Genomic DNA, 22768 nt, shown 5'->3' on the forward strand with positions numbered 1-22768 from the left:
CCTGAGCAGACACACTGGGTGCTTTTGCGTGCGGGACGCTCCTGATCTGAGCTGTCGAACCAAACACAGATGTTAATTTCATTTTTCTTTTTTATGAATTGAGAGATAAGTGTATTTGGGCAACATCCCTGAGGGAGTATGTTAAGGACTGGCAAGTGCTTTTTAAAAACGTCCAGAGAGCTGAATATTCAAAGTGGTACAAGCTGGTTGCCCCCTTAGGACTTAAGTCTTCAGAGCCTGTATTAATAAATTATCTAATATTAAAGCAACATCAGAAGACAGGCCACGCTTGTTAATACTGTAACACTTATTAATACAGGCTGTAGTCTAAAAGGTGTCAGTAGCTGTTACAGATAGGTTTCTGACATCCCGGCTATCAAAAACTCTTTGGTACCTAAAGGGTTTAGCAGTATCAACCTAAGGATATCTCTTTTCTCATAACCTACATTGACTGCTTTTCTAGTATAGAGAACGGACTTGAGGATGCGGGGAGGGGGGAGGGTAAGCTGGGACGAAGTGAGAGAGTGGCATGGACATATAGACACCACCAAACGTAAAATTGATAGCTAGTGGGAAGCAACCGCATAGCACAGGGAGATCAGCTCGGTGCTCTGTGACCACCTAGGGGGTGGGATAGGGAGGGTGGGAGGGAGACGCAAGAGGGAAGAGATATGGGGACGTATGTATATGTACAGCTGATTCACTTTGTTATACCGCAGAAACTAACACAACATTGTAAAGCAATTATACTCCTATAAGGATGTTAAAAAAAAGTTATAGAGATCTTTCTCTTACTAATGTTCCTTTGAATTAACTTTAACAGCTTGAAATTTATTTCTGTGAGATCTATATGCATATATATATATAAACGTTTATATGTGCGTATATATGTCTGTGTGTGCTGGTATGATTATATAAAACGTTATACTAGGACAGATAACTAATTTCGAGATAAGCAATGACATTGTTGAAATATTAAAAAGTCAAAAGCACTTAAGAGTAAGATAATGCATTCTCAGATGTGTTTTCATTAAATCTGAGGAAGGTTTAGGCTCGAGCATATTGTAATATCGGAGCAGATCCTTTGGTGAAGACTTCAGTATGTAAAAAATTGCTACCTCTACAATACTTGGAGATACTGTAAGATAGATGATACATGTTTCGATACACTTCCTGTCTATATATTTATACAGTTGGGTTCACAAGGTATTAGTATCTCTTTCTCTCCTCCTTCCCCACCCCCTCCCACATACCCAAGTTGTAACTAAATGGCTGTTGACCTTGATGAAGTCTCCACCCAAACAGCAACCCAACTGTTCTGGGCCAACATCACCCCCTAGTGGTCATAGTGGAAAATTGTCCTCCTCACTCATCTCTCTTTTTTTCCTTCTTGAAAATTAAAAACATAAACTGTTCGACCCCCTCTACCTCAGTTTGTGTCCCTTGTTACCTGAGGAAAGTGTAAATATGCTTGTAATTCATTCTTCTTTTCATAATCTTCCTCTTTTATCTCTCCCTGATTTCATTCCATTTAAAACCTAAAACATAAAATGAGGATAAACGTATTCCTAACCACGCATCTTTGCAAGGGAAAAAAAAAAAACACCTGCATTTTGAATGATATAAGTTATAATAAATGGTTTCAGTAACCTCAAAAATGCTTGAAAGTTTTCATAAATCCTTTAGAGACAGCGCAAAAACTTCTACACGTTTTCTCTGCATCTAAAATTTTCGTTTAATTACCCTCATTCAAGATATCTCTTAAATATTTTTATTCCATTTGATTTTCACTAGTCGTCAGTTGCAGGAATACTTCTGTCTCCTGTTTCTTCATTTAAAAGATTGAGCATTTTGAGCTTCCCTGGCTTAAACTCACAGTGACAGCTTGGGGATATCTTTTCAATGGAAAAATGCTGTCAGAGTACCATTTACCTCACCAGGAAATATAAAGACACATTCGAAAGGAAGAAGAAGACAAAAGGGAAACAGAATCCCTTTGTGGGGCGGGGCTGCCAGTGCGCATTATTCCTGTGTATTAAAATGATGTGATCATTCATGAGGCTGTACGACGCTTGGCAGGAGACTAGGGCCCCGATGACCCCGAGTTCCCTGGATTCTCTCATTGCTAAGCTTGTCTAAGTGCTAAGGTTCAGGGGTCCAGGCTCAACTGGATCTGCCCTGTTACTAAACACATAGAAGGCCTCTGAAATTTATAACAACGAAACTTTCATTTTCCCGAATTTTCAATTGCATCGGGGAAGGAAAGTGGCTTTTGCCGCAGGACTTGAAGGCATCCACTCTTCGTGCAGCCACATTTATTAAATAATGACATTGGGGTCCCGTCCATTAGCTCCTGGGCGTCAGTGGAAAGGCTGCAAGGCTAGGCCTGAGCCAGAGTGTTCTGGGGTCAGGAAACACAGACGTCTCCATTTCATGTTTTAGATTTAATAATCACTTCCATTCAGCACCTTACTGAGTTTGACATTTTTCTAAGTGGTGGGAGGATGGAGTCAGAAGATATTTTTAAGTATAATCCCTGTATTCAAGGAGAGCATAACATTTCACAGAAGGAATACTGCGGCTCAGCAGTTTGGGGTCCAAGGAAACGGAGCCAAAGAAGTGGTTTAGGAATTCCGAGGAGGGGAGGGACATAGAGACAGCCTCCGTGGGGTGGACCCCAGTACACCAAATGCAGGCTAGGGAGGACGGACCATTTCCTGGAATTGATGACGGGCGGGTCTGAAGAAAGAAAACGACGGGGCTGGTCCTGTGGCGTTCTCAAGAGACGACGCAGGAACCCTGCTTGTCCCTTTGGGTGGGCTCCGGGCTGTTTGCATGTGAACCTGCAGGAGATGGACAGCTTGCATACGCTCCCAGCACCTGTTCCCAGTCTCCTCCTTCACTGGTTGGAGTAAAGGCTGGTGCCGCTGACTCTCGGTGGGTGGAGTTCAGAATCACGGGCCCACCAGCACTCAGACCCCCGAGGGCCTTCCCGCACCAGCACCCGCCCCTCTGGCGCCTTGCCTGGGAGCCTGGCAGCGAGAGCCCGGCTATTGCCCTCTGCCCTCGGGCTGCTCCGAGGCCTCCCAGGGCGGGTGCCCCCCATGGAGGGACCTCCGATCCCCACTTTGCCGCCCTTTCTGCTTCCCCTCGTTCAGGAGCTCAGGGTGGGTGGCGGCATCTCTGCTCTCAGCCGGAGGCTTGTGTCTCTGAGCCGAGCATGTCCAGGCCCCGCGATGTCCCCTAGGAATGGGCTTCAGTGTCCCCCGACTTCCTTCTTTCTGACCCTCTCCGGGCTGCACTCCCCCATTTAAAGGAGGCGTCCGGCCTGGCTGGCTCAGGGGACTCTAGGTGTCAATAACAGAGGCCCCCGAGACCGCAGCCTCTGCTGTCCTTTGCTCAGGCCTCGTCTCTAATCGAGCTCCTCACCACCTAAAAGCCCCGAAGCCCTTTTTCACATTTCCCGAGGCGGTGAAGCCAAGACACCCCTGTCCAAGCTTGTGTTTCTAAAATGTGTATTCTACCTTAAGTGATGGACGTCTGTTAGATTTTGACCTTTGAGATCTGGTCTGTGTTTGCCATGTTTTAAGACAGTTCCGTGGCCTGATTTCCATCATCTACGAAAATAAGACGCATGTCGCCTGTATTCGCCTCCCGATCAGACGAGAGGCCCCGTTTTCACAGACGCAGGGGTGGGGGGCATCTCTGCCCCTCTTCCGTGCAACCAGCACCCAGCCTGCATTTGTCCACGAAGAGATGGGAACCTTCCCCCAACACTGAGAGAAAATGCACACGTGCTTGAATCTGCTGAGCCCTCGCTGACGTGTTGCCCTCTGGTTCTCACCTCCACTCCCAGCCCCCTCAGGCCCCCTTTCTCCCCTCTTACTTGCCACAGATCTTTCCTGTCACAGTCTGGCCTCAAATTCACCCCCAGAGCTCTAGCACGCGTCCGGCTCCGCATCCCCGGCACCTGGCCTCCGGGACTCAGTGCATCTACCCTTTGCTTGCCTGGGGCGCTCTGTCCGGTTCCCATTATTTACGCTGCCTTGGCCTTGCCACTGTGATGCAGGGACCCCCAGTCTGGGGGTCTGCCTACCTTTTTTCCGAAACCCAGAACATCACAGGATACTGGATTTTCTTCTTCGAGTTTGGTCTCTTCTGGCACCAAACACATCTACCTAAAGTTGTACGAGGGGACCCACAGGGATCGGAGGGTAATTTAAAATAAGCTCTCTTCAGCCTCTGGTTTTCGGCTCTGTGAACAGGGTCCTCAGAGAAGCTGCCACGTGGCAGCTGGCCCGCCTGCGCAAACTGCGGTCGGATGAGTGACTGGCGTCAAGGCTTCTGGCTTGAGGGCGTCTGCGGTATTTAAGGTGACATCCGTCCCTCGATTTTCACTCCCGCTGTCCCCATCCCGTTCACTCCTGACGCGCTTTACCTGCTCTGCCAGCAGGCTGCCCGCGGGACCGGGACGTGTGTCCTGATGGCAGAAACCTCAGGTCGCCCGAAGCTCCCCTGTTGCTCACCAGGAAGGGCCCGCACTTCGTCATCAACACAAGCCACAGGGCCACCAGACGGTCACACAAACACCTGTCTTCTTAATGCAGAACAGGTGGGAGTTGGGGGCAAGTGTTAATAAGTCCTATACTGAGGTGTGTTTTGGAGAAAGCAAGAGTCGGTCCCATCGAGCTGGTTGCCTCTAAACTTACGGCCTGGAGCTGAGTGCAGGAAGATCGGCGGAGGGAATTATGCCAGCGCTTGTTCATCTGCCTGGTTCCCTTCCTCCGTCCACAGGGTCCTTGGCCTGCACTCTGGGTCCCACCTCCGGGCACTGGAGAACCTGCCACACCTACAGTCATTTGCCCCGCTGTGCTCTGAACTGGCCCCATTTCATTTTCAGAAGCCATGAGACAGATGATTAAAAATAACCCCGGTGAAGGAGTGCAGAGGGCTTTGAGCATTCCGGAGCAGAACCCAGTGGGTAGGGAGGCCCTAGTGAGTTAGCTTTGAGAACGTGATTCCAGAGGGCTCAGGGGTGAAGCTCCTTCACGTGATGGCACAGCTACCCTCCTTACCTGTCTCGTCTCCCGAGCTCGCCATGTCGGAGGGCTTGGTTCCCTGTCTCCGGAGGCTGGGAGAGGTCAGCGGGAGGCCGCTGAGATGCGGGATGCTCCCAAGTCCCTGCTCTTCGGGATCTAGTAGGGGGGCTCACCTGGACACCCCCACTTCCTGAGTCCTCGGGACAGTCTTCTGTGATGCCAGAATGTGATGGGAAGAGATATCCCCTCACTTCTGGGGTCTCCAAGTCCACAGTGGGGGTGTGGCCCGTGTCCCAGCTCATTTGTTCCGTTGGCTTATTTGTCTGCAAGTCTTCTTTCCAAAGATCTGATGGGCAACCTGGGCGGTGTGGCGGTTAGGAGCGTAGGCCCTGGGGCCAGGCTGCCTGCAGTATCTCCCAGCTGTGTGACCTCAGGCAAGTTGCTCGACTTCTCTGTGCCTGGGCATCTTCAACTGTAAAATAGGATAACAGCACCTCACTTATAGGGCCGTTGTGAGGGTTACCCATTACAGGGCAGTTAAAGTGCCTGGCACACGGTCCGTGCCATGAACATTCCTGGGGAGCCCCCTCAAGGGGACAGCTCTATGGGAACGTGCTCTCATTTGCCAGGCCGGTCACTGGCCCAAGTTCACTTTACATCCCTTTACCCACTAAATCCTCTCAAAGCCCCTGCTGGGCTAGTGTGGGTAGTTCCCGTTTTTACAGATGAGGATTGCCCAAGATCTCAGAGCCTATAAAGAGTGGAGCTGAGAATCCAAACCAGGACTTTTGATTTCAGAGTCTGGGCTCTGGGCTTCCAAATCACGAGAAATGTGTTAAGTCAAACGAACTTGGAGTGTCACTAGCACAGTTTTTCTCAGACTCGAGTGTACGTGGGAATCCCTTGGAGGCTCACGTGAAGAACGCCCAGGGCAGGGCCCACCCCCCAGACTTTCTAGTTCAGCGGGTTAGGGTGGACCCAAGAGTCTGCTCTTCCAACAAGTTCTCAGGAGATGCCAGTACTGCTGGTCCAGGGACCACACGTGGAGAACCGCTGATTTACAACATTGATCAAAGATTTTGTAGCCGTAGTTACTGTCGATCTCGTTGATTATTTCACTGGGCAGAATTTACCTACTTCCTCTTCTTCATCTCTAGAGACTGTGATGAACTTGAGGCCTTTCAGTGTAACTGCAGTCTCTCCCGGTCATTACGATATTGGATTCAGCCATCCATCATCAGTTGCTGTTTCAGAAGAATGCAAACCAAATGACTGTTTTCTTTACTGAGAAAAAATACGTGAATGACAGGAATGATGACTAAATGCAGAGCAGACAGTGGTTATTGTGCTGTTACCAGGAGCCCTTCACCCCCGTGCACGCACGAGTCTTACTTTCTGAAAAGCTAGTGCAGGTCTGTCACGTTCACCATCATGCTGGTCAACCCTTCTGCAACTGGAAGAAACCTGAGAAATCGTGGCCCTACTTTAGGACGCAGGTTTTATTTTCATCATGGAATAAAAAGAAACAGACAAACAGAACTCTTTCAGGAATCTCTGGTCAGAAATCTGAGCGCGTGTTTGCTGAGTTTTGTCTCCATGTTTATTCATACGTGAATGAAGGAAAGGTAGTTTATGCTTTTCCTTATGATTAAGGGGACTTTTTCAGGCTAGATAAGCGCTTCTTAGGGGGTTTTGCCAAACGAGGTCCCACACCTGGGGGGGGTGCTACGTGATCAGTACTCACCTTCCGGCGTGAGGGGTCTTCTGGCTCACAGGGTGTTGGACTTGGCCTCAGGTCCCTCCAGAGGGGCCCAGGCTGTCACGGTGGACCCCGTGACCTTACCCTGCATAGAGGTCCCCCCACACACACCCAGTCTAAAGCGAGAATTTATAAATTCCATTCATTTCCACCGTCTGCCCTTCAGACCTACAGAGAGGGCAGACGAGGGTCCCAAACCCCTGATGCTTGCTGCCACGTATCACAGTCCCCTGTGGGCCGGTGGGTCCAGAGCCCGGGCCACTGTCCCCTGGTGTCAGCTGCCAGGAACCTGTGTTTAGAAGGTGTCGCTCCCGCCGGGTTGTCTCTGCTGCTGTGCTGTTCTGTTCTGTTTTTGCGATGACACTGAACGGCCCCCTGTGTTGTATTGTCTCTTTCAGCTGGTAATGTTAAAGTAGAGACTCAGAGTGATGAAGAGAATGGGCGTGCCTGTGAAGTGAATGGGGAAGAGTGTGCGGAGGACTTACGGATGCTCGATGCCTCCGGAGAGAAAATGAATGGCTCCCACGGTGCCCAAGGCAGCAGAACTTTGTCAGGAGCTGGGGGCATTCGACTTCCTAACGGCAAACTAAAGTGTGATGTCTGTGGGATAATTTGCATCGGCCCCAATGTGCTCACGGTGCACAAAAGAAGCCACACTGGTAAGGCCTGGCGTGGTTCCTCCTTTGGCGGCCTGGAGGGGCCCACGGGGTGTTGCAGAGGACAAGGCCCTTCCCGGCTGAGTGTCCTGAGCGAGGCGTAGCCTCCCTATTCGGGAGCAATATTCCGAAAAGGACTTCTGAACATGCACCAATTCGATCCTATATATTAGAGCCGTAAACAAAAAGGAAAAGGTAACCGGTGTGCAAGTTCTGACAAGGGCCTGAGAGCACATTCTCTAAATATTGGCGGTGGGGCTGTCAGGTGGTTCACCCTTCAAAAAACAAGACAAAGCAAGATACGAGGAGATTGATACGCTGATATCTACTCCTCCAATTTTCCACTAAGAAACCCATGAGTCAAATGTGCATGTTGGGGGTATCCAAACTGACAAGGCTTGATTTTTAGAAACATTCGTTGAATGATTGAATAGCGGCGAAATTTAGTCTTTCAGAAAGAGTTCTGTTTTCAGATGGCTTATCCTCCAGCAGGTGACACTCCCACCAAGATGCTTTGGTTGCCACTAGTTTCTATCTCAAATTGGTAAAGGATTTAATACCCAAACCCCTGTCCCAGTGGACGGGGCAGCGGAGGCTTTGGCAGTAGAAAACAGTATTCTGTGTCCAGAAATGAAGGGATGCAGACAAGCTTGTGTCTGACGGCTGCACCCAGGCTCCTGACATGTTCTCACATTGAGGGCCGGAGGAATAGGGTTTCCGTTCTGCACCATCCACATCCCCCAGGGTGCACAGTCCTGGTGGGTGACCAGTCACGGGGTGTCCCCACCGGGACTGTCACCACAAGTGGCACTAGACAGTCTTCAAATTAAAATGTTAACAGGTCACATCTTACCTAAACTGCATGCATAAGGTGTCTTTTGAATTGAACAGAAACTTTGCTCTTCTGCCTGAAAGGTGGAAACAACACAATAAATGTGCCAACTCCAGTGGTCACTGAAAGTTTGGACATAAAACATACCGTGAGCCGTTGCTGTCCCGGTGGGTGGCATCTTAGGTCATCGTAAAGCCAGCGTCTGCCCCTGTTCTCCACAAGAGGAGAAAAACAAACCGATGAAAGCAGGCTGAAGAAGCAGGGTGGGTTTTGTCAGCTAGCTCAGGGAAGTAAGGGAGAGCATCACAGCGATTCTCCCCAGGGGCCAAACGTTTATCTGATTATCAAAACTGAAGCGGGAACTCAGAAAATTCATGGAGTAGAACAGCTGGGTTGTCAGGAAACGCGGACCTTTGTGGAGTTGTCATTTTTGTATTTGAATCAGGCAGTTCCCCAAATAATTTCTGTTTGTCACACATCTGGAAAAGCGTAAAATATGTTTATTTTCAGTCAACATTCATTTTCGGTAAAAACTTACCTTCTACAGTTTAGCAGACTTTGCTTTTCCTAAAGTGCCTCTTAATCCTGCAATTATCCAGTGGAATGTCCACGCCACGTCCAGCCCCAAGGGAAGCTCGCAGGAGAGTAGCCAGGCGCCCCGCTTTGTAATGAGGTGGAAGTTAACGTGAAGGTAGGTTACGTGGTGATAGACCCTTCACAGGATAACACCGGGACCCATATCAATTCGTTCCTGATGGAGGAATAGACCTCGTACATGAATTACTTTCCTGCTAATTCATGTAAAACCTGACTATACAGTGAAAGTTCTCTTCAGTAAATATTTGATAACTAATGAAATGCTGGCATACTAAATGGCCAAAATATAATGACTGCCTGCCCTGAAAGAAAGAATAATTGCATTTAATGAATAAACCCGCCAAGCATAGACATGCAGAGTAGTCCGGCTGTTTGCTGTCCACTTCTGCCCACAAATAGTGGCCACGGGCCAAGTAGGTGCCAACACGCAGAGTCTTTCAAGTTCATTCCAGAAAGAGGGACATAGAGACCATCAGTTTTATGGTTCCTGCTTTGACTTTTATTTTTAAAAAAAAAACAAAAAAAACGAAACAAGGCACTCCCGATTTGTTTTCATAATGCTTTTCCACTTTGCATAAATACAGTCATAGGTCGATATAGAAATAGTTCGGCCAAACTAGGTTTGAATAAATAGACATGCTAGAAGGTTTCCACTTTCCTGGAATCGGAGTGGAATGTATCAGAAAGACATGCTTTGCTAATCACCGACCCCGTCCTGAATTCTCTAACACGTCAAGTCCCCATAAATCACTGGGGTGTCCTTTGAAAATGCAGACTCTGGTCCAGACCCAGAGGACACTGGGAGCATCTGTAGGTGGTGGGACATGCAGTTGCCAGTGGACCGGAAACAGTGCCATTTCAGGGGGCCCTTCGTCGGGGAGCCTGGGCTCCACCTAATGTCCCCCCAGAAGCCAGGACTTGCACCTGCCGTCACCGAGTGGGATGGGCGCACTGGGGTTTCCTTCTGGAGGACTGCAGCTGTCCGGGGCAATCTCCCACGTCACCGCCTCCGAGCGGGGCCAGGGCTGCCCTCGTGGGAGTCGTCCACTGATGACACTGTTTCACTTCCCCAGTTTTGCTGTTCAGTTTCATTTTTTTAAACTCAAGCCTCGTAGTAACACTTTCCCGCCAACCTCTGAGGGCTCACGGGGGAGTCAGACAGAAGGTAGTGGGAGAGGAACGTGCAGTAATCTGATTCTAAATGATGGGATTTTTAACAGGAAGCATCAAGAAAAGTGTCTGAATTACGGTTATTCCGTCCGGCCCTGTGCCCACTCTGTTCCCGTCTATAAGGCGGAAAGGCAGAGTCTCCGTGCTTTATAAACACGGCATCGCACTGGGTGCTGTTACAAGGCACAGCTGTAATAAGCCCAAGCGAGGCCTTGTAGTTCAGTGTATTTTTTAATTCACTTTCTTCGGATATAGGGTCAGAAATTTCTTGATGTGGGCATCCGTGGAGACTTTCTTTTTTGTCCAATTAAGTTATGCAAAGGAGCTCAGACATTTCTTACAGGGAGTCTCTGAAATGGCAGATTATAGAGTTCCTGGGATTAAAAGGTAAATTTTGAATTAATGATATGAAGGCCCTCATCCCAATTAACTATAAGGGAATACAGCCTTGGAGGAACTTGGTCTAACTTGGCTCCCATCAGCCGTATATGTGGTGGGGGCAAGCGACCACCAGTAGCAGTACACAGGTATCGTGGGCCGTGTTGTGTCGTCTAGCTCCGGGGCCCTGATCCCTTTCCTGCTAACACCTCCAAAGGGAAACCACCTCGAGTTGAGCTCCGTGTTGTCAGTTCAGGGAACGCTGTCTTCCGGTCTCCGGGCCCTGTGATACATATTCATGCCAGCACAGCAAATCAGAAACAAATAGATTTCCGGGAACGCTTACCAGCGGGATTAAGACACCAGGCCCAGCAGGACACACTAGAGCCGATGACTCAAATTGGAAGACAGATTGCACTCTCCAAGGCACGGCCCCTGTCTTTCCTGCCTGCCCTGTTCTGCAGAAGGGACGCGTGGCTGGAAGGATCTGTCCTTTCTCGCTCTGCTGACCGGCTGTCCTGCACAGACGCTGGCTGGTCCAAGCCGGTGTTCCCTCCAGCCCGCCTGAGCTCGGGGGGAGCCCAGCAAGCACCTCGTCAGCACAGACGGGACGCTTCACAATGGGTGGGGTCACACTGAGGCACGCTGGTCACCAAGAGTGGCCCACATCCTTGTCACACGCATTTGCGTGGCATGAGACCACCCAGCTTTCCAGAACAGCCAGCCCGAGGGTCCCCCTGCCAGAGCGAGTGGGTGGAGGCTTTTCCCCTGCGAGGTCGCTCTGGACTCTTCCTTCTTTTGTCTGCTTAGAGTTAAGCACGGCAGCCACACGCGCGTGTGTGTGTGTGTGTGTGTGTGTGTGTGTGTGTGTGTGTGTGAGAAGGCTCAGAAGTGTTTCTAGTAGGTAATTAACAATCTCTATTGGACGCTCCTCGGGGCTGCCTATCAGCTATTTTAATCTCATCCAGTGTGGCCTCCTAACTCAGAGATTTAGGTAGTTAGTTACTTTTATAATCACCTTCCCACCTGCTGGACTTCCTCTGCTCAGCCAAGTCCAATCTAGATCTAGATTTGGGAGAATTCTGAATATATTCTGGTTCGTGTCAAGTTTCCAAATGGTCTATGATTGAATATCACTGTAAATTAGTTTCAGTTTTTCCAGTAGCACATCTGTCCTGCCCACTTAAAATTAAGAATGATGGTAACCATGAAACTCAGAGGCCAACACAGACTTTTAAATTTAATCTGGTGTAGATTTTAAGAGTACCAGATATGCTTCTACTTGATCGCTTTTGCTAAGTGCTGTCTTGTTCACTAAAATCATGTAAGCCAATTGGGAAAATTGACTGTACGTTTTAACACATTCTTCTTTCCGAAGAAAAAATTGTTAATAGGAAGTGCATTCTCATGGTATCTCAACACCAGATAGCGTGGTCATACAGAGCTCTCCTTCTTAAAAAAAAAAAAAGGAAGAAGAAAAGCATTTGTTTTTAAAAGAGCTTTAATGCTTACTTAAACGTGACAAATGTATCCCTCTTTTAATTGAGAGTTAAATAAAAATGTTCACCGATTTTAGATTCTGAGACCTATAGCATATAGACCCAATAACATATTTCTTGAGCACAGATACCTGTTTATTCCTTTGTTGGATTCAGAGTTTGGGGACATGAGCTGACACACAGCAGAGGGTCCAGTGTTTTTCTGTTGTTTTTGTTTTTGTTACCACTCCAGGAGTGCCACCCCTGAAAGAATTCCTAATGACAACTAAACTGCACCTCTTAGAATATTTGTACCGAAAATATAACTGTCTTCTATGAATACGGATAGAACAATACTAGCGTCAAGGTTGTAGGATTGTGAGGAAAGCAAAAAGCCAGAAACCTCAGTGCAGGTCAGATTTTGAGGCAGCATCACGGGAAGATTCGGGACTTTTCTCTGGACGGTGCAGACCTTCCCTCCAGTTTCTCAACTTCTCATTTTATTCAATCTTTCTCTTTCTCTCTCTCTCCCACCCTCACACTCTGTCTTGTCTCTTTCCTGATTTGCCGGCATAGGGACAGACAGGTAATGGAGAAGAAATTGAAAGGGAAAATACAGGGAAAATGTAAATGAAAAGAAGTTATTATAACTGTTATAATGAAGTGCCTTTCATTTAAATATAAGAATGTAACACTGAAATGAACTTGTGATCCTGAAATGCATTTTTAATGAGTTTCCTTTTTATTTTGCTGCTTCAGTGGCATATTTTAAAGACCCTTTGAAAAAAGCCACATTAAAAGCCCCACCAAATGCCACAACACGCAAAATTGGATATTGGTTTATTCCAAAACTGCTGATGAGGAAGAGTGGCTCTTCATCGCAAAATGTTGCAGCCACTTTATTTAAATGAGTTTGAATTTGCATTGTGATGTGCCATTCTGATTTAGGGAAAAAAAATTAGATTTTCAGATCAAATTGACCCAACCAGTGAAGCGTTAAGGAACTGGCAGGTTTAGTCTGAAAGCCTCACGTTCCATCAAACCTGCAGCCGGTGGAAGTCACCGGGCCCTCGGGAAACAACTTTCTCGCCACGTCCTCCCCTCGTCCCAGCGCTGAGTCCCGCTCTCACCGGCTCCCTTCTCGTCCCCGCAGGAGAGCGGCCTTTCCAGTGCAACCAGTGCGGGGCCTCCTTCACGCAGAAGGGCAACCTGCTCCGGCACATCAAGCTTCATTCGGGCGAGAAGCCCTTCAAGTGCCATCTCTGCAACTACGCATGTCGCCGGCGGGACGCCCTCACTGGCCACCTGAGGACGCACTCTGGTAGGTCCTCTGGGCGCAGGCGGGGCTTGGCTTGGGGACTGCCTGGCATCCTCTCAGGGATGCCCTGCTCCCGGGACACCACTCCCCCGGTCATCGGCTGCACCTGACGGAGACAGCAGTGCCCTACCCCATGTGCTCTGATGGGTGGGGAACCTTAACGCACACACGTGTGCGTGCGCACACACACGCATGCACATGTCTCATCTTAGGTAGAGTATTTCAAAAGAGGCCTCCTCATCCCCTTGTGTCAGGTAAGTGGGTTTCTCTTTTAAAGGATTTTGCCAGCCCGAACTTGTCTTGAGTGTGCTAACGCCCCAAAGTTTCCAAATACGTCTCTCAATGTTAACCATTCAGCCACCCTCGCTACTGTTCCATGCCGAGCATTTCGGGAGTCATCATGGGGCTAGTTTTCTTTGCAAAGGTGGTAGATAAGGTGATTCTGTCCTGATTGGTGTTGCCTGTTCCCTGAGGGTGCGCTCCCGACTGGGCCCAAGTGCAACGGTCACGCCAGAGGCCAGCCGAGGCCTCCGTGGGAGAGGCCAGTTTGGGGCTGTTATGAGACTTTAGTAAATGCGTCCTGAGTAATCAGGGTCTCAGCAAGGTCATGGTAAGCGAGAATGTCCCACAATATTCGAAGCGCTCCAGCCTGAGAGCACAGATCCACCTCTGAGTAGACTGGATCTTCTGTCCCCGGAGAAGCTTCCTTGGTGTTTCATGATCCAGTGGCCCCGTAACCTTCCAGGTCAGGAGACAGGGTAGGGAATGTGTGCTGTGCCAGCATGCCACCCGCAGGGGTATTTGACATCACGCCCTTCCAGCCCCGAGAGCAGGAGGTGACGGGCCCTCATCCCTGCCCTCAGGGAGCTCACTGTCCAGACTGTCCAGACCTGCGGTGGGAGAGAGGAAGAGGCTGTGGACCAGCTCCCCCCGACGCCCCCAGGACAGCAGCACAGGAGGCGGGGATGCGCGTCCTTGGGGAAGCTTGGCTTGCGCTCAGGCCCCGCTCCCCAGAGGTGATGGGTGTAGTTGATGCCAGGGCTGGGGCCACTTCCTCGTCACGCATTTACTGAGCACCCGGGGGAGGAGACGGCAGAGCCCCAGCGTGTGCCGGGTACCATGGTGCGAGCATCCGAGGGACAGCGGGAGCGCAGGGAGGGGACAGTCAGTCTCGGGCGGAAGGTGTCCATCCAGGAGGAGGCAGGGCTGGGGTCCAGCCACAGGGCGAGTTTCTAGGCTCACCTTCGGAGAAGTTCCCAGTGAACATGTGGTCCTGGGAAGGGAGGTGCTGGGCATTTACAAGTGTTGTGGGGAGGTGGTCCTCCTCTGGTGGGTGGTGCCTGCAGGGAGTCAGCGGAAGGCCACAGGGACAGTGGGGGGTGGGTCCCGGCAGCTCTGGTTCTCAGATGCTCGGCCCGGCCATCGCCCCTCGTTCTGACCTCCTTCCTGACCGTCAGTGTGGCGGAGGCTCCCAAATGCTCTTAGAACACTGAGATGGCGTGGGAAAGCTTCTCAGAATCTTCCAAGAAAGGAGCCACACGAAGCCGAGGAGTGGCTTCTCCACGAGGAGAGGTCAGCGGGGGTGCCTGTGGGGCTTGGGCCCTGCTGAGGGCTGGGGAGGACCTTGCTGCTGGGGACAGGAAGACAGGCGGCTCCCCCAAAGCGGGACGGTGACGCCGTGACAGTGAGCATTCGCAGGTGCTCACACGTGTGGCTAACAAGGAGCACATGTGTCGTCCCCCCAGAGGTGGAGGTTTGCAGGGTCTCTGTAGGCTTCAGATGTGACAGTGACACCGTCTGTGTACAGAGCTGACCAGGGGCTCTAGGGCAGAGGAACCTCACAGGTGGCCTTCATGTGGAGTCAGGTTGACCTCATCACAGCAGCAACACTGCATTAGAGTCATAGAATGCACAATATCCCCTTTGGTAGAAAACATAAAGACTCAGCCTTAGCTTGACACCAACCATACTGTCGTCATCCCTGGGTCACTCCGATTGGCAACAGAAATCTCTCCTGCGTATCAGTTCTATGGTGAAGTTAGAAATACCTAGTGCAGTATTTTAACGTATTCTGGCTCCATGCCTGCTTATTTCATTTGAGGCGTGATGGTATCCCGCTCCAAGTGTGGCTGATTATATATAACAGTGGTAGACTTTGGACACTTTACTTCTGTCAGGGATCCACTGATGAGCGCGTAGACAAAACTGTAGTGAGAAAACCGTCATTGATCCAGGGCTGCTGGTGATTCTGCCATTGGAAAGTGCCACAGACACACAACTCCTGCAAAAAAAAAAAAAAGACAATGACTTAGGTTCTACAAGGTGATTTCACTAGAATGAAATGAGGACTTCAGCCTTTGTCTGCAAATTCACATATGGTCACGTTCTAGTCCGTTGTGAAATGGCCACACCCCCATTCCGCTAAAAACCACCATCAGCCTGGTAGCTTTCCCTGGCACCCGGTGGCGGCCTGAGATTCCAGCTATAGGATTTGTCCCATACTGATAAGAGGGGCTTGGGTAGTCTGGAAGGGTGAGGAAGGGTTCCCCTCCCTTCTTCTCTGCTTTCTTTGGAAATTGCAAGCTTGGCTAGAGACCTTCTTTCCTGCAGAACAGTGGACTACCCTTCAAGATATACTTTCGTTCAGTTGCTTTCATGAACTTCTTATGTTCCAGAGTTAAAATCAATCATATACTCAGACAGAAATGGGTATTCAGACACCAGGCTATATGTATGGAAATTTGCTAAAGCTGTAGCTTTTCCAGGAAAAGACATTGAGTGGGTTATCTATATTCTATGAGTTTCTAAAGGCCATACTCAGTAAAACGTGCGGTTTTAGGCAACATTGTATATGTCAATGTTGTTTCTCTGATGTTAGGGATACAACACTTTCTCCGGATAAAAAAAGCTCCCTTTTCCCTCCAGTAAATGTTCCAGAAGTCAAATTTTGGTTTTCATCTAGTCTTCTTAAACCATAGTTTCTGTTCACCTAAGGAAGAGATTTAACCAGTACAAGATTTGGTTAAGCCGTTTCACCAAACAGTCCTATTTGGATGGCGTCGATTTTGACATAATGCTCTCAAGTATCTAACAATATGAGGAGGAACTAAAAGGTTCTGGCTTTAGGATGGGAATTTGTATAAATAATAGAAGATCCTTTATCCATTTTATCTCCTAAAATGCTATTAAAATCTTTAAGCTTAGGCATGATATGAACTTGCGCTAGTCTTCTCTTCCTAAAATACCACTCCATAAAATTCAGGAAGAACTAAACTCTGTATAGAAGTGCACTGCTCAATACAGTAGCCACGAGCCATATGTGGTTTATAAATTTTAATTAGTTAAACACAATTCAAACTTCTGTTCTTAGTGGCGCGAGCCATACTTTGAATGCTCAGTGGACACACATGGCTGGTGGCTGCCATATTGGACAGAACAGGTGGAGAACATTTCCTTCTTCGTAGTAAATTCTGTGGGACAGGGCTGATCTAGAAGCCATGCCATCCCTAAAGGTCTCTGGGGAGAAAACAGAGCTTTTCCAGGTTAGAACAAGAAAGTACATTTTGGAAACAAAAGGCTTATTTCATTAAAGTCTATTTAAACACTGTGGTGTCTTAGAGACCTCAGGTATTTGTTTAGCACTAGTTTAGGAGTTGAATTCACTTTGGTTGCATTAGACCTGACGCTACTGTCACTCCAGACCTGGCCCACGGTGTGGCCACGGACAAGAGGCCAACTTTGGAGCTGAGTCTGTATATTATCCAGCCAGCTCGGGCCTTCCTCACATCTCTGCCCTGTTGTCGGGCATCCCTGTTATAACACTGCAGTGGTTTGTTTTTTCCAGTTAAAGTTCAGACTTTGTGATTTAAGTAGAAGAGAATTTGTTAGGCAGTGAACAAGTTAAAATGATAAAAAGGTAACAGGAGTTCTTGGTACAATCCGGAAACACCTGGGCATTCACATCTTTAAATTCAGTCAACTCGACGGAGCCCATAATGCTTTTAGCTCTCAAGAGCAGAGTTTTTTTTGCCTTTTTGGTAAAAAGTGTATTGCATGCCTTCCCATGACACGTATGGCCGCTATTTAATCGGGGTCTTGAACTCCATTGTGTCTCCTGCAGTTGGTAAGCCTCACAAATGTGGATATTGTGGCCGAAGCTATAAACAGCGAAGCTCTTTAGAGGAACACAAAGAGCGCTGCCACAACTACTTGCAAAGCATGGGCCTTCCAGGCACACTGTACCCAGGTAAGCGCCGAGGGCACAGGCTGCCTGGCCTTGGCTCCCCCTCCCTCCCCAGCTGGGGGGAAGGAGGGCCCCCTGCCCGCTGGGATGCAGCTGGACCAGAGCACAGGCCAGGGAGCCACCACGGCTGGGATGGAGGGATGTTTTTGGCCGCTGAACTCTCACTAGGAGTGCCCTGTGCTTCCCAGCTTTCCAAGACCTCCTCTTACCAGGGAGCACGTGACCTTGAAACCCCTCCCTCTCGAAGTCTGGGGAAGCTTCTAAGATTGTAGTGACCCTTGAAAGTCTGGGTTTTTTTCTTTTCTTTCTGGTTTTTGGTGTTTTGTTTTTTTGTGTTTTTTTTAACCTGGAGTATCGATTGCTTCTTTGTGCTTAGTCATCAAAATAAGATGTGAAATCTGGTTTTAAAAATGATTTTTTCATGAAGTGGATCAAATAAGAGCTTTCAGACCATGTTTTCATTCATCAGTGTTGGCACCTGCCTGGAACATGGGATGACTGGAAGACCCTGACTGTCTGTAGTCTTGCAGCTGTCACAGGTTTCAAGGAAAGCTTGCTTTTTTTCCTCATGTGCTCTGATGCTTTGCTGTGTATTGCATCTCGAGATAACATTTGGCTCTGATCTGAGATAATGTAAAGTGAAAGATGTAAACAGAGAGAGTGTGGATCAATTTAGTCCTAAGATGCAAATTGATTCCCTTTGGTGATCAGATGGTTTGGGATTCTTCACGATGGCTTTCTGTCCCGTACTCAGATGAGACGGCTTCTCGTGTGGAGTTAGTGCTGGTTGAGGGTCCATAAAAGCCAGTGGAATTCCTGCAAGACTACACCGGGTCCCGGGCAGGCAGTGGGTGGGGGTTTCGCTGTGCTGGGCTGGTTGACCTGTGCCCTCTGTGCATTTCTCATGACCCATCCCTCCCGGGCCCCCCAGGACCAGCCCCCATGAGCACTCAGATGGGCCCTTAAGCAGGCTCACCCCTCTCCATCCCCTTAGGTTGGAGCCATTCTTTGGGCTTAGGTATAGACAAAGCCTAGCTTATGAGATGTAGCAAAGATTTAATTTTTCTGAATATGATTTTATTTGGGAAAAGGCTTTTTGGTCATCTGTCATAATCTCCTAATGTCTTTGTGGAAAGCATGAGGTTCCCTTGAGCCTTAGGTGCACAGATTGTGTTACAAGCTTAGAGAGAAATGAATCAAATGGCAGAAGAGTCAGTGGTCTGGGAGCCCTGGGCTCGTGGCCCCTCACTGTGCTGTCTCTGAGGGTCTCAGGAGGCCCCATGGCCTGGCAGAGAGGAAACCCAGCTCGAGATGCTGTAGGCGCCCTGGACAGGCCACAGGCCCGGCTTTGCAGAGAAGGATGGATACACCGGGAAGCATATTAGCTTGATAGATCAAAAATACTACCAGTGCAATTGAATTCTATGGATTTTATGGGTACCCCTCATATAAATCAGGGCGTGGGCTGTTACGTTTGTCCATTTAATAAGAAACCCACATTTCCAAGGCTAAAAAATTACATTTACCAGCGCTAATAACCAATTTGAAATCTATTTTTTCAAAGTGGCATTCATCATGAAGCAATGAAGACATAAAATGCTTAGAAATAATCTTAGCAGGTCATGTGCAGTCCATGATGAAGAAAGCTAGCAAACAATACTGGGGCCAGAAAACATGGAGGAGTCACAGGGAGAGAGGCTTGGACACTGCACGTGTGTCCTCTGGGATCACAGCATGGTTTTAGCATGAAATTGGTTTGTCAATCTTATTGGAATGTCATAAAGTGTATCTGGAAAAGCAAATGCGGGAAATGGCATTTTTTAAAAAGAAGAGTAATGTCTAATGCTGTATTCAAATGTAGCTGTCATCTGGACCTCTTTGAAGAATAGACAGACAAATCAATAATAGAAATGAGTAAAACTTCCAGAGACCCTGTGATCAATCAGCCCGTCCCATCTGAAAAAGGAAGAAGCACAGAACAGTGGGATTTCAGTGGACTTTTCAGAATCGGTGTGGGAAGAATTGATTAGCCATTTGGAAGATAATCAGTTTGCATTTTTAGCTTCTTATAGCTTAGGATAAATTGCAGGGGGATGAAAGAGCGATATTTCCAAAACTCCAACCGTAAAAACTAGAACACGGATGGTTATGCAGGATACAAAGCTGTGTCTTCAATTATGGAAAGAAAGGGATGACATAGAAAAGCACAGGTTGGCTAGAAACACTTCCTAGATCAACATTCACCTCCACAATTTCTAGATTTCCTACGGTGCATGTTTTTTGATTTTCCGGTTTGCTGTGTTCAGGGTCCAGGAGCTCTGAGTTCGTTCCCATGTTGCCAGAATTGGCCGCAGCATCTCTGTGGCCAGGTTTCTCCTGCACCTCTGTTCACTGTGGCAGAGTCCGAGCCTTAGATCATTTCTAGCTGAGAGTTCTTTGACTCTCAGGAGGGCTGCTCTCAGGATTGACTGAATTAGTGGATTGGGGTGTATTTGAAAAGTTAAGAGGACTTGTCAAAGGGACACAATTACTTAATCACAGTCTGGCTTCTAGGGACAGTGGTGGTGCTTATTCCCTGGTCTTGGGGGATAAGGCAGGTGTCATTAGCAGGTGGCTCTGGTCAGCCTGCATCTGGCTGGCAGGGTTGCTAGGAAGATTAGAAATAATCTCCGTGAAGATCCTGGCTCTTGTAGGCACTTAACACATGTCATGTTTAACACTGATGATGAGACTGAATCCTTTCACCGTAAGTGTTTCTAAACTGGTCTTTCTAACTGTCTTTGACTTTAGTCATTAAAGAAGAAACTAATCACAGTGAAATGGCAGAAGACCTGTGCAAGATGGGATCGGAGCGCTCGCTCGTGCTGGACAGACTAGCAAGTAACGTCGCCAAACGTAAGAGCTCTATGCCTCAGAAATTTGTTGGTAAGAGTTAAACGTTTCCTGTCTCTTAAAAGAACAACCACGCGGGTGCTTTAGATGGTGATTAGTTGAGGGTAGAAGAAAGGAAAACATATCTCATTTTTTAAAAAGCAAACATTGGCAAGCTTAACATTTCTCAAACATCTCGGAATGGTTTTCCAATAGGCTTCTTAAAAATAACAGACCTTCTCCCAGGAGTTGTCCTTAGAGGTGGTTCTGCAGCTTCTGGGGCACTCGGCGAGATCTGCCTGGGACGCTCTGTGTCCTTTGGGGGTGGCCTGTCAGTGGGCACAGGGCAGCGGGTGCATGGCCTGGAGAGCAGCCTCTCTGAGCCTCAGGTGCTCATTTTTCAGAAGAAGCTCATAATGCTCCCCACATGGGCTACTTTGATGGCCAAAAGGGCAGAATTGCAGGGCAACTGGCCTGTGAGGTGCCCAGTAAGGAGATACCTCTGACTCTCTACCTGTGCCAGGTGCTTTCAGGGTGGGGCAGCCCTTCCTCTAGGAGGTTATTGCCAATGTAGCCATCATCCAGCCCAGACCCTGGGAGTTCAAGAAGGACGACACCTGGGCAGGAGGGAGGGGCTCTGGGCTCTGGGCTGGGGACCCAGCCTGAGGGTGTGAGTTCACAGCCACACTGTCACCTTCACAAAATTAGTCAAACTCTCCAGCCTTGGTTCCACTCTTTACGTATATCACAGGGTTTTATGAACATAGATTAGCACCAAGGAAGTGACAACATTTAGAAGCCCTCAGTGTGAAGACAATATCATGAAGATAATGTAGAAGGAGGAACATAGAGGAGAGGGTCACGTCCAGGGAAGAGGACCGGGGTGGGGAGGGTCATGTCCAGGGAAGAGGATTGGGGGGGAAGGGTCACGTCCAGGGAGGAGGACCAGGGGGGAGGGTCACGTCCAGGGAGGACTACCAGGGGGGAGGGTCACGTCCAGGGAGGACTACCGGGGGGAGGGTCACGTCCAGGGAGGAGGATCAGTAAGAGCTTGTGAAGCTGACAGTGACCTGTCACTGGGAGGGAGGAAGAGGATTTCAACACATTTTTGACAGTGGAACAATGGAGGAGGGTTCTAGGCAGATGGATACAAATACAGAGAAATGATGATGCCGTTTGGGGGCTGGAGCGGGACGTGTGGACACGTCTGACAAGCAGGGCGCATCCCAGGGTGACCCACGGATCCTCAGGGAAGCCATAATAGTAAAGCCCAAGTCAGCTCTGGCCACAGGTGAATGGCCTTGGAATGCCAAGGTGAGAAAGGTAGCCTCAATGCCGTAGGCAGAAGAAAGCATTGGCATGTTTTTGATTGGAGCCACATCTTGGAAAATAGAGAGCTCGAGTGCCAAAGATTGACTGGAAATGCGAGGACGGTGGGGCTGTGTTGGAAGGAGGGAGGTATGGGGGCCGTGCCGGGACTGGGGGATGGAAGTTATGAGTCATGGGGACCCATGTGCCATTGACAGGTTCTGGGAAAAGATAGAGTCTGGGTCTGATCTGCTCGTTTTCAAGGGCTTTCTGAGTGACGCCCTGTGGGAGCCTGGGAAACGTGTGTTGGGAGAGGGCGTGGGTCCAGCACGGGGTTAGTGGTCAGTGAAGCCTGGGGCAGCTGCTTTCCTACAGGAGGTGGGCAGGAGCAACAGGAGGCCAAGTTCTTGGGCTCCATCCTGTCTCTGACACTTAAAACAGGCTTCATTTTGATCGGAGGCTGGGTGTTTGGCGGGGTGGGGGGAGGAAGGATTCAGTTAAAAAACACTTTTGCAAACCACCGGCTGGAGACGCGGTCTGGGGAGTCGCCCACACAAACCTGAGCCTTTAGACTGTTGGGCGGGGGAGGCCTCATGTTTCCTGAGCAGAGTGGGAGTGACGTGACGTGGAGGACCAAGTGCTGCGGGTGGGATTTCAGGTAGCACCGGGTGGAGGCGAGCCTGGGGCCCCTCAGCTCCTCCCTGGAGGCCTTGTGTGGAGGGAGCTTGGGGGCCGGTGACCAGGAGAGATGGAGCAACACGTGTGCCCGAGGATTGTTGACAGTCACGGGCCCTGGGGAGCTGGGTACCACTTCCTCCTTCAGGTGAGGAAAGTGAGGGATACCAACGGCTTTATAAATGGGCATTTCAGCCCCTGCAGCTTATGGAGACTTCAAATAACTATCTGTGAAACTCCGCAGTAGCCACCGCGGGTGAGACCAGAATTTAGGTGTTGTATTGAGATTTAGATGCTATTTATAAATAAATAAACAAACAAACAAACAAACAAAACCAGAACCCGTCTGTCTGATCAAACAAAGCTAAGGTAAAAAGGAGTCACTGGGGAGAGGTGGACAGCACAGAAGTGGCAGGGTCCCGGGGGGAACGACAGTAGACAGTA

At 49.0% G+C, this 22768-nt stretch overlaps 1 protein-coding gene across 11 annotated transcripts in view; it reads left to right on the forward strand.

Moving 5' to 3' along the window:
• IKZF1 (IKAROS family zinc finger 1) overlaps positions 1-22768 on the forward strand; it is an 86835-nt gene that overhangs the window by 58827 nt on the left and 5240 nt on the right. For 4 of the 11 annotated variants that reach the window (XM_024764350.1, XM_024764348.1, XM_024764349.1 and 1 more), the window contains exons 4-7: positions 7197-7457; positions 13063-13230; positions 17348-17473; positions 20261-20395. In XM_024764350.1, coding sequence (XP_024620118.1) covers positions 7197-7457; positions 13063-13230; positions 17348-17473; positions 20261-20395 — 690 coding nt within the window. Of the gene's footprint in view, positions 1-7196; positions 7458-13062; positions 13231-14334; positions 14800-17347; positions 17474-20260; positions 20396-22768 lie in introns of those variants that run through there. The other 7 variants (XM_024764352.1, XM_024764353.1, XM_024764354.1 and 4 more) reach the window with 7 other exon arrangements.

The sequence above is a fragment of the Neophocaena asiaeorientalis genome, unplaced genomic scaffold (genome assembly GCF_003031525.2).
Source record: "Neophocaena asiaeorientalis asiaeorientalis breed wild unplaced genomic scaffold, Neophocaena_asiaeorientalis_V1.1 scaffold191, whole genome shotgun sequence".
NCBI lineage: Eukaryota > Metazoa > Chordata > Mammalia > Artiodactyla > Phocoenidae > Neophocaena > Neophocaena asiaeorientalis.